The 12,182-nt window shown below is 31.2% G+C and overlaps 1 protein-coding gene across 1 annotated transcript; it reads right to left on the bottom strand.

Moving 5' to 3' along the window:
* Positions 1-2,742: 2,742 nt before the first annotated feature.
* Positions 2,743-10,568, bottom strand: LOC112025375 (beta-glucosidase 12). Its single transcript, XM_024058047.2, has 13 exons — positions 10,299-10,568; positions 10,106-10,175; positions 7,171-7,229; positions 6,165-6,240; positions 5,925-6,002; positions 5,751-5,838; positions 4,537-4,792; positions 4,234-4,349; positions 3,870-4,090; positions 3,745-3,776; positions 3,444-3,546; positions 3,207-3,315; positions 2,743-3,072 (listed from the first exon to the last, which is right to left on the bottom strand). The coding sequence occupies exons 1-13, from the start codon at positions 10,452-10,454 to the stop codon at positions 2,904-2,906; spliced, it is 1,533 nt and encodes a 510-aa protein (XP_023913815.1). The 5' UTR covers positions 10,455-10,568; the 3' UTR covers positions 2,743-2,903.
* Positions 10,569-12,182: the final 1,614 nt, after the last annotated feature.

The raw sequence follows: 12,182 nt of genomic DNA, 5'->3' as shown, positions 1-12,182 counted from the left end.
GCAATACCGGCCAGTATCGGGCTTACCAGCCGGTACAAAAAAAGGTTTTTTATTTTATTTTTATTTTTTTAAGTTTTTAATTTTTGAATTTTTGTTAGGACAGAATGGTAACTTATTTGCACTAACTTATTAGTATTATTTGTTTTCTTAGTATGCAATGGTAACTTTTAACCTTTCTATTTTTATATTGTTTTTTTTTTTTTTTTAATTGATACTAAAGTTTAAAACCATGAATAATTAGTTCTGAATTGAAGAAATGTTTTATGATAAACTTTTATATTTATTATAATATATATATACACACACACACACATACATACATACATATACATATATATTTATTTATTTATAAATATAAAAAATAGCGGTAAACTTGAAACAGTACACCGATATTGGCCGGTATCCGAAATATATCGTATCGCTGGCCAAACCGGTACAGCTTCCGGTACTGTATTGACTCCCTTGGGTATAAGCAAAAACCATAACAACAAATCAATTACAAATCCTAGCCAAAAAATTCACGAAAACCCAATAATCTTTTACCCAATTTCTCCCTCTCATTTGATAGCTCTATTCCCCTCTCAAATGACTCCACCCTTATAGCCATAGAGACAACTCTTATGCCACACCATCCACACATCAATTAGATCTTGAAAATATTAAGATGTGCCTATTGACTTACAAAACTCTTGATTATAAAATCTTATTATTGATTTTTTTCAATGGAAAAAAAAATACAAATAATAATTAATAAATTAATGATAATAATGCAATGTTGTCAACCTCTAGTATTGATATTCCAATTTTTTAAAATCTTTGAACAAAGAACTTTGACCCCCCTAAGCTTGAATCCTGGTTCCATCCCTGAGTGTAGCATTGCCATTTATTATTACTACATACACTCCTATTGAGTTATTTTAGCGTAATATTTTGGTTTACTTCAGTACAATTTAAAGAATTAACGAATCTTTTGTAAAGATTATCAGAAACAAATTTCAACCAAAACTTTATATTATCTACAAAATACCCTCGCTTTATATAATAATTAAATATAAATTGCATTATGTTTTCTTGAAAGAAAAAAACAACTTACAGAATTTAAAATATAAATAGCTTAATTTAGAAAATTTAATATATTGTATTAGCAATACTTTGGTAGAAAAATATTTATATTATTTTAATAGGGATTCAAAACTATCACTTATAAATATGAGAGGGATTGGGCCTAAAGCTTTTCAACCTACAAACATTGTAATGTCAACTAAGCTCAATTGATGTATTCACCAACAAAGGATTCTATTTGGGATCGAGTGCTATCTGCAAAATATTGATGGGATAAATTTTCGTTTATGTGGAATTAAATTAAAGACAACCCAAGCAACAGAGAAAATAGATATCTAAAGAAGCGATAAAAAAAATCAACCAACAAGAACACTAAGAAATTATGTGAAAACCCTTCTAGTGTAGAGAGACACATCACAGGGCAAATCCGATCAATCCACTATAATAATATTAAAATTACAACACTCAAGTTGTACCCAAAACTTGAGTTCACAATAAATTGGGAAATTACAATAATATCTCTAGGAACAAATACAACCTTACCACAAAAGTCGGTAGTAAGATCTTTCACTATGAATACTTCAACTATCTGTGGTTGTAGCACCCAAATGAACATCCTAGAGAAAACTCCAATTTATCTTGTGTGTCTTGAGTAAAAGAAAAATCATATTTTCTTTTTTCTCTCAGTGTCGTACAAAGCACTATTCTTTTTCCTTCATTTGGCTTCAAATTTGTGTTTCACACTTCAATCTCTCTCTGAATCTCTCTCACTATTCATGAAACCCATGCACAAACTTTATACGAAAAAAATTGGCAAATGCCCTTTTTGAGCAAAAATTGCAGCGTTTTGCCTCATTTCCCAAACTAATTAGGGAAATGCCCATTTTTTATGACTCGATTTGAGATAAATCGAGTTTTTTTAAAAAAAAAATCTAGAACCCTATAGCGGCGTTTTAAGGAGCCTATAGTGATGTTTTAAGAACCTATAGTAACGTTTTGTAACTCAACCTCCATGAAGTCGAGTTATAGGCAATTTATTTATTTTTTTTTTACCGATAACTCAACTTCATGGAGGTCGAGTTATAAAACGCTACTATAGGTCCTTAAAACGTCATTATAGACTCCTTAAAAACACCACTATAGGGCCTAACTTGATTTATCTCAAATTGAGTTTTATAAGAGATGTATTTCCTTAATTAGTTTGGAAAATATGGCAAAATGCTACATAATTTGCGTGAAAAGGGCATTTGCCCATTTTCTCCAACTTTATACAAAAGCTTTGCCGCCTGACACTCTTAATTCAATTAGAATAGAAGTCTTGGACTTCTTGTGCAACACATACACCTATTTCTAATTGAAATAGGTTTCAATGCTCATATACAAGTCCTACGTGGACTAGACTTCAAGATGCCGTGCACCTCCCAACAAATATGACCCATGTGATTCAAACCATAACCAAGTACTGGCGAGGTACTAGGTCTTCTTTGTAGTTAGACAACAATTACGGCTGGGCGGCCTATTTTTATTGAGGCAGCCAGATGAATGATTCACAAAGATTCTAAATTATGCTTTTGGGCCTCAAATTAGACTGCATTCCGTAAGTACATGGATTCGCCCAAGGGAGAAATCAAACATAATATATGTATATATATATAAATATATATAAAGGAAGCATTCGGGTTTGTAATAGTGGCGTTAATTTTATTTTATTTAATTTATTGAATACATATTAATTGCATACAGTATTTAGAATAGAGAAGAAATGATCTTCAAGTCTATCTTTTGAGATTGCATGTTGCTACCATATAGTTCAACATGAGCATAGTCATAAATTTGTCATCTTATTTCTTGAGGAATTTTTTAAACCAACGTGCAGACAACTTCGGATATCTTTTCAAATCATGTTCGTAGTCTACATAGACAATGCCAAACCGAACGGTGAAAGCTGCACCCCATTCAAAGTTGTCCAAAAATGACCATGCAAAATATCCCTGTACGTTAACACCATCCCTACATTGAAAAATGGATCAATTAGACTTTTAAGCACAACAATTTTCATGGTTGTTAATATGGCATATTGATATTAGTAGTAATAAAGTCATATTAATATCAAATCTGAAAGAGAGGAGGTCTTCTCTACTTACTTGATAGACCTAAGTAGATACTGAAAATGTTGATAGTGATAATCAATTCTATAGCTGTCATCTAGGGCTTCCTTAAGCGGCAATGAAGCATTATTGAACTCATTAGTTCCTATAATATGGAGACAGATTTTTAGATTCAAATGTAAATCAAACTACCCTTCCTTTCAAATTGTATATCTCTATGGCTAGCATCAGAACATTATGCGACCATAAGTGAAAAGTTCAAAAGAAAATTACCATTCTCGGTAATAAAAATTAGCGGGTTATGGTACTTTTTCTTTATGTATAATAGAATGTCTCGAAGTCCTCTTGGATAGACATAGATCCAATCTGAAGCAGCCTGAAATGTCATTACAATGAGAGAGTTTAAATTCAATAAAGATTCTGTATAAAACTCTCTTTTTACACCCTCTAACGAAATGATGCTATATCATTTTTTTCTTCTTGGTAATCCTATATCATTACCAAGTTCCTTCTCTCTCTTAATGAAACAATTAAGATCTATATCAATCTTATGTATGTTTAATTTGGTACATACCCTTGGACCAATGGGGACCCCATTGCGAAAAGCTGCCACAACAAAAGAAAAAAGCATGGTCTTGTTAGTACTAATGAGTTAAATAAGAATATCAAAATCACAGCTCCAAATGTTTGAGTTCATACGAGAAGTATCAGCATGAGAATCTGTCAAATAACTGCTTGCGTTTCCAGGATGGCGGCGATGTGAATTGGAAGCATATTTAGAACTATAGTAGTTTAGCCCTAGAAAATCCAATGACCCTTTTACTAGCTCGGATTGTTCTTTCGTGAATTTGGGTAACCGGTCGCCAACAAGAGCTCGCATACTATGTGGATAGTCACCAGTGCTTAGGGGATCCATAAACCTTTCACAAACAACGAAAATTTAAGTCTTTTATTGTTCCTATTATATTAAATTAGCAAAGGGTCTTTCTATTCTTTGTAAATAACTAGCAAATTGTGCAATAGATGTCCAAAAGAAAGAGTCATGTAGTTTTAGTATGCTTACCATCCTAACTTGAAATCAAGGGATCTTTGCGCAGCTTCACGGTCATGCGTTGAGTTAGAGAATGGTACATACCAGTTTGAATTTAGGGATATACCCATAATGCCTTTTTGTACTTTCTGCACATAGCAAAAAACAAGTTTAACTTGCAAATTTATCTAAGTTTATCTTCACTGCAAATTTTAAATGAAGTACCGAATATTGTCTTGTATCAAGTGCAAGGCGACTATATCTATTGAATTGAGTGCAATTTTCAAGCAAAAAAAGGGTAGCAAAATAAGCATAAAACAATTTGGTGCATCGAACCTGATACTTTTGTCTATAAACTTCAACAGCGGATGCATGAGCAAGAATCTCATGATGTGCCGCCAAATACGGCTCTGTCCCAGAATCTCCAGCGGTGCAATTTAACTTTTGCCAACTAGAACACCGAGCCGGTGGTAAAAGCCCATCAGCATAACCACCAGAGGCTTGGCTCAATGGTTCATTTAGTGTGATCCAATGCTTGACACGATCACCAAATTCTTTAAAGCAAAGCTCAGCATAATCCCGAAAATCATCCCTAAACATATACATGCAAAACTTTCCCAACTTTTAATAATGGACATTACAGTAATTAATTTTTCTTTTGTACGTTAGCACGTTATTTATAGCAAGATTCAGTTATAGATCTAGAAGGCCTATCTATCCAAATAGCAAAAAGCTCTTTTTTTTTTTTTTTTTAATAAACTCAATAGCTGCGGAAAGGGAGATTTGAACTTAAATGTCTCCAATCTTTAATGAAAATACTAGGAAGTGTCAACCAGTTGATCCATAAAGGTCATGACAGCAAAAAGCTTTTATATAGATTAAAATTTTTCTTTGTTGGTCTAATACATTTGTGAAGGGATAATAATAATAATACTAAGTGATTGATATATATAGTGACTAACTTAGAAATTAACCGAACACTTTCTAACTTTTACTAATTTTCAATTCAATCTTGTAAATTTCATGTTTCTCATTTCAATTTTCAATCGTTCATCTTTAATATACTCTCAATTTAGTCATTCAATCTAATTTTTTCTAATCTTCATTTTCCAAAAAGATGTCATTTTAGTGGAGCAAATTCGACAGAAGGGTTATATACTTATATTGGGAACAAAAAGAAGTCAAATAACTCATTATTGGACTAATTAAAGACAAGAGGCAGTGAAACGTCTTATTGAAATTGTAGGTTAATATTACGTTAATGTATTACATCATCATCTTACATTAAAAAAAAAAAAAAATCATTGATAAATTCTTAACAAATGATATCAAACCAAATAATTCTGTAAGGCAACGAGTTAGCAACTTCACAGATAAGTCATTAATTAAAAATAATAATAATCAAAATGTCCCCTCTTTGATTCCTTATCTTCAAAATGAGTCATCAGTTTAAATTTTAAACATCATAATCACAATGAAATTTGTGAAAGTATACTAATTAGAATTTAGATGAATAAAATGGTCAATCATGATGTAAATTAACCACTTACACAAAATGAGGACTCAAAAAACCACCATACTCATCTTGCAATGCCTGGGGAAGATCCCAGTGGTAGAGGGTCACAAAGGGTTGTATGCCTGCATTCAATTGTAGCAAACAACAGTGAATTAATAGTGCATGATAAGTTCATGACAAGGGATGGAATTTAAGAATTATTCTTGACCATTGGCTAGGAGCTTGTTGATTAGATTGTTGTAGTATTTGATTCCTGCCCTATTCACGCCTCCAGACAGTTTTCCTTCTGAAATTAATTCCAAAAATGAGATTAATAGGAACATAATTCGGTCACAAAAAAATAGCCATTCTATTTCACCTAAGATGAGTACTTGATGTACCCATTTTTTATGTCCTTGTCATTGGATGGGTCTAACCTTTTAAGGGATTATGAAAAGCATAATCTTACTTGGCAATACTCGAGACCATGAGATTGAGAATCTGTATCCATCTAGGCCAATCTTTTTCATAAGTCGAACATCTCCCTACGATGTATAACCACAAAGAATATTATTGGAAAAATTTGAACTGAGGATTTCTTATATTTTGATTGGCTTGTAAATAATTAGATATACTCGATAATTAGAACAAATCATGTGGAAAACATAATTGAACACTAAAAATGTGAAAAAAGAAGAAGTCAAAATAACAGCTAATTAGGAGCTAACATGTGTGTGTACACATACACTCCTCTCCCTTGAGGTTTGCGTGAGTAACATTTCATCCCAAACTTGAAGGGAAAAAACACTTCCCTCTCTTGAGATTCGAAAAAATTAATACTCACCCCTTTTGTTTATATTAGTAATGAAATATTCAATTTTTTTTTTAAAATATCATTACAAAAGTTTAACCTTGGTTAGTTAAAAAAAAATTAATAAGTTTATAAGAATAAAATGTAAAATTTATCTAGTACTAAAACATTAATGTTGAAAAAGGGGGAAAAATTTAAATTCTCAATTTATATTTTAAAAACTTTTTAATTAAAAATTTAAAATAATAAATTTTAATTATGAAATAAGATAATTTTGGAAATCTTCTCTTAAGCAAAAGGCAGGTTAGTATACAATGTTTTTATTATTTATTTAATAAATTTTAGTCAATCAGATGTTAATGAGGGAAAGTGTTTTTATCCTTTAACTTTGGAGTGTAGTGTCATTTTTCCAAAACTCAAGAGAGGAGAATGTAATTAACCCTAAATATAAATATATAAACTTGTGGAGAGACGATGACAAGGAGATATTACCTCCCTAGTCCTAAAAAAGTTTTAAAGTACTAGTTTCTGCAAAACTCCTATTAAATGTTTTTTCCTATAAAGAAAACAAAACTATGCTACAAGATTCTTGGTAATTTTGAGCTAATTAATATGAGTGGTTTTCTTTCCAACTTTTCTTATGAACAGGAATCAACATATCTACCTTGTAGCGATGATATTGATCGACAGCTACGTCTCCATTGCTTCTATTCTTTATCCTTTCTGCAATTTCATTGAAGGGATTTTTTTTTTCCTTTTACCATTTAAGAACTTGTAATTGGAGGCATAATAAAAATTGAACTGGTACTTAAAACGCCCAACCATAACATATATACGACTTATTTCTAGTTTGGAGTTCAGTTATGGAAGAAAGGAAGGAACAGGGGGAAAACTGAAGAAAAATAAATACCAATGAAAGTTTACTATTTACATTGTTGTTGTTGTGATTTTTTTTTTTTTTTTTTTTTTTGTGTTCTTTTTAAATATCAATTGGGGAGAAGTCTACATTAAATGACATACTAATGCTCTGTTTAAGCTATGTTTTCCAAAAAATAAATCATTTTCCAAAAAGCATTTAATTAAAACTATCTCATTTTTCTAGGTTTGATAGCAACTTTAAATGAGTTGAAAAACAATTTCCTAACTTTCTTTATTTAGCTTATTATGAGATAGAATTGTTTTCCAAAAAAATTTAGTAAAAAATAATCTCTAAAAATAAGCCATACATTTTATGTTAACTAAAAATAGTTTTTTTTTTTTACTCATTTTTTTTATACTACCAAACACTAGAAAAAATAGCAAAATATCTTCCCACAAGGTTTTTCATCGAAAAAAATGAAAATAAGGCCAAACTATGAACATGTCATAATTAGTAATTAAATTAACCTTCTTTCCATTGAAAACTAGGAAAATAAGGCATTGAGTGTTGTAATTATTGACAAGCCATTATGTTTGGATGCTAGCCTCCTTCAAATGTGTAATATTTAAATTGAAACATAAAATATTCATTTTCAATTGCAAGGATCATAGTGTCATGTATTTAGTCAAGAATCTTGTAGTTCAGTTAGTTGATATTTGCTAATATTTCCAAATGAAATATTCAAAATTTAAATTCTCTCTACCCCAAGTTCCCAACTATGAAATTATCAAATAAAAAAACTGTTTATGGTGGTTTGTGTAGTAACCGATGTTTCAATTTGTCTATATTAGCATACGTTAGTCAATGAATAGACTAATTTTTTATGGGAACTTATAATATAATTTAGTAATGGAATACTTTTTTCTTTTGTTTTTTTGGATACATTAGTAAGCCAAGAGGCCCAAGTCTAGCGTATGAGTTGTAAATGTGGAATTTTTAAATAGAGTAACTAGTATCGCATGAAATTGGACACTGTTGTTGATGAAAAAAGCTCTCTCTCTCTCTCTCTCTCTCTCTCTCTCTCTCTCTCTCTCTCTATATATATATATATATATATATAAAAGGGACTCAGTTTCTTACTGTGGAATGGTAAATTTACCAAACTTTTTGTGGATTAATTTACTAGATTTTGCTACATTATTAGTATGTTAAATAAATATCAAAATAATATTAAAAATGTATAATTAAATATTGTTAAAAAAAATTAATAATAAGTTCTGGACAAAACTTATGTACAATATCTTATATACTATTCCTTAAGTTCGTTTTTTAAAATTTTGTCATGTGGCTACTTAACTTAAAAAATATACTTTCATTCATTAAGAAAAACCACATGACAGAATCTTTAGAGAAGAACATAAGGAACAACACTTAAATACTGTACCTAAGTTTTGCTCAATAGTTATATATATTTTACTACAATATTAAGAAGTTAAATAAATATCAAAAGTATAAATATTAGTGTTTACTTAAATATTAATGTCCTAACATTATCTACAGATTCTACACCCTTTTTTTGGTTTTAACAAAATCTATGCGGAGTTTGAAAATTTTTTTTTTTTTTTTTTTTTCAAATACAATAGTCCTCCCGACGGACCTTTACAATACTAATTTGGCCTACAGGTTTTCACAATATACAAAAACTCTATCAAGCAAGAGCGTATTTTCTAGCCTCCAAGAGCTGGTTTGGCAAAAAATTGTCAAGGGCAGAGTAAAACAGGAAGAAGTAACAAGAATTTTATAATGCTACTGCTTGTACAGAGAATTGAGCAGCTAGTTTGCTTAATTGGTCCTAATAATACCACATGCTTTGATTTATATCTTGTTAAACTTCTGAAATCCTTATAATTATCTCAATTTTTCTGCCTTATATCAACATGCACAGTGTTTTTTTTGGGGGGGGGGGTGTTCTTGAGGTAAGAAAAACGATTTTCATTTGAATTGGTCCAAATGGATCAATTTTGACAATAAGATGATTAATGAGTCTAAGACAAATTCAAATACTGCGATAAATGAGTGCAATTCAAATTAAAATACAACTGAAAATAGGCCAACAAATTCAAATACAAAAAAAATTCAAATATCTCTCCAAACCATCGTTATAATTCAATAATTTAATTTGAAACAGCAATACATCCCTTCAGTTTAGTTGATTTGTTATAATTGTAAATCCCTACAAATTTAGCTGATTTGATGTAGGAAAATGATAGAGATTTTATTACTACACAAAATTTATAAATGAATGTGATAATATATGTGATTAGTGGACTTCAACCACCTAATAAATAAATGTTTGAAAAATGTTTTGGTAATTTGTGACACATAGGTTTGTAAGTTTTATGCAGTAAAAGTTGCAGTATTCCTAGCACTACTTTTGTTGTACTTGTAAATCCCTACTATTTAGGGAATTGTGTCTCTAATCTTTAATTTACAATTTCATAATAAAGCTAAGGATGCAAGTTGTTATTAGTTCTTATCTGGGTCTACCATTTACATAAGTTTATTACTTATCATTATTTTATATGACAAAATTGCCTAATTTTGTATTCCTTTAAATTTAATAATAATGATTCATAAATCTAAATGTGTATAGATTATAGACTATCATGTTAAATGTTATTCAAATTTTAAATAACATGACATTCTATACATTGTTGGAGAGAGAGGGAGAGAAAGAGACCTGGACGTTCATGAGTGTAAGTGTCCCATATACTTGGTCCTTTACCATCTTCAAATGCTGCACCTTCATACTGGAAATTTGAAGGAACACACGTGCACAAAATATTATTATTGATCTTATGCTTGATATCTCTGGACATTTGCTGTAAAAACTATGATACAAGTTAACATAGAAGAAATTGAGACTTAGTTACCTGATAAGCCGCTGTTGCTGTCCCAAAAATAAAACCTTTAGGAAAACTGGTTCGGTTGAGTGAAGCAGTGTCATGACTTTGTGAAACAGCAATGCCATTAGTCAATAAGCCAAGAAGAACTAAGAGGCCTATGGCTGGATAGCCTTGAGATGCCATAATTGATTATGCGTTTGTGTGTGTGTGTGTGTGTGAAATCTGGTGGTTTTTATAGAGGAGCACTACATAATCTTATCTATTTAGAGAAGGATAAAAATAGAGATGAAAGAAAGAAAAAAAACGTAGAAAAGGCCAGGCAATATGTTAGTCATCATAGCTGTCCTTCAACAAAATGTTTGACGATGTCAGTAGAATGGTAGATATCCACCAAAACAGATTCTTCCCTGTACTGATTGATTAATTAGTCTGTTAAAAGACTTTGCGGAGAGAAATGTTATTTTCACAACATTTTCACGCACATTGTGCATGCTCCAAAACTTTTCTATTTGTTATTAAATTCATATTTTAAGAATTTTACTATTAAATCACATGTTCTATATATACTTAACATGCATATCAATTTTTATGCCAATCAGATGTTATTTATATTGAGAAGATAAACACATTTGGGAGCTTCATTGAGTAATTAATATAGCATATAAAGACACACTTTAACCCAAAATGCCTAAGCCCCAATGAGTATGTGCTCAATTATATTATATTAACCACTCATTCTTCTCATCTTTATTCAATGTGAGACTTCACTCACACGTGTAACCCAACAATCTCTCCCTCACGTGTGAGTCTCTACCACTCTGTGGGCTTTAAGACTTTTTTGTGGGCCATGAATAAGTCCTACTCGCTCCCCTTTGCCTAATGGGCTTTTCACTTCATCAGCGTGTCATCCATAGGTGTCTCGTACGCCATCCATAGGAATCACATGTCAACCCCGCACGCACATCCATGGGAACCCCACACGTTCATGTCCATGAGAATCTCGCACCACACCATTATTTAGCACCATTAGTAATATTCATTTGTTGGGCTTTTTTCTTTTTTCTTCTCCAAGATTTTTGTGTGTGGGCCATCTAGGCTTTCTCTGTCCCCGCTAGGTAGGGACCATGAACACCTCACCACCTTCGCCGCACACCACCATGGGCTCTGATACCACTTATTAGGGAGATAAACACCTTGGGAAGCCTCCTTTGAGTAATTAATATAACATATAGAGACACACTTTAACCCAAAAGGCCTAAACCCTTCAAGTATGTGCTCAATTATATTATATTAACCACTCATTCTTCTCATCTTTATTCAATGTGGGACTTCACTCACACGTGTAACCTAACAATTTACCATGTGATCTATAAACTCATCTATTATGAATTATTTTAAACTACAAAAACTTGAATTTAAATAATTGAATGATAACATAACTATTGATCTTTAATCATCATTAAATTTTATAAGCATTGAGGATATATAAATATAATATAATCCAACGGTAGATTTGTCAAAATTCGCATTTAATATTAAGTGGTGTAATATCGTTTAGAGTTACACTAGGTGTAACTTAAACCCAAATTATGTTTAAAAATGCAATAGAAAATCTTTTCAAAAAAAGAAAAAAAGAAAAAAGAGAGAGAGAGAGAGAGAGAGAGAGAGAGAGAGAGATAGAGCACTGTAACAAGTTCAGAATAGAGACTCATGGAAGTGGAACTGTCGTCCTTGAGAGAGTAATGTCGTTAATAGAGATTGCAGCAGCAAGTCCTCCTTTCAAAGAAAAGCCATCTAACGATGTCGTTCTACAATCTACACGTGACAGCACTTAATCCCAAGATTGACACGCGTGTGTAACTTTATCAAACCTGTGTGAGTTCTATTATATAAAGAGAAGTTTTTATTTTT

Source organism: Quercus suber, unplaced genomic scaffold, assembly GCF_002906115.3.
Source record: "Quercus suber isolate HL8 unplaced genomic scaffold, Cork oak 2.0 scaffold_545, whole genome shotgun sequence".
Lineage (NCBI taxonomy): Eukaryota > Viridiplantae > Streptophyta > Magnoliopsida > Fagales > Fagaceae > Quercus > Quercus suber.
This window is presented reverse-complemented; position numbering and strand designations above follow the sequence as displayed.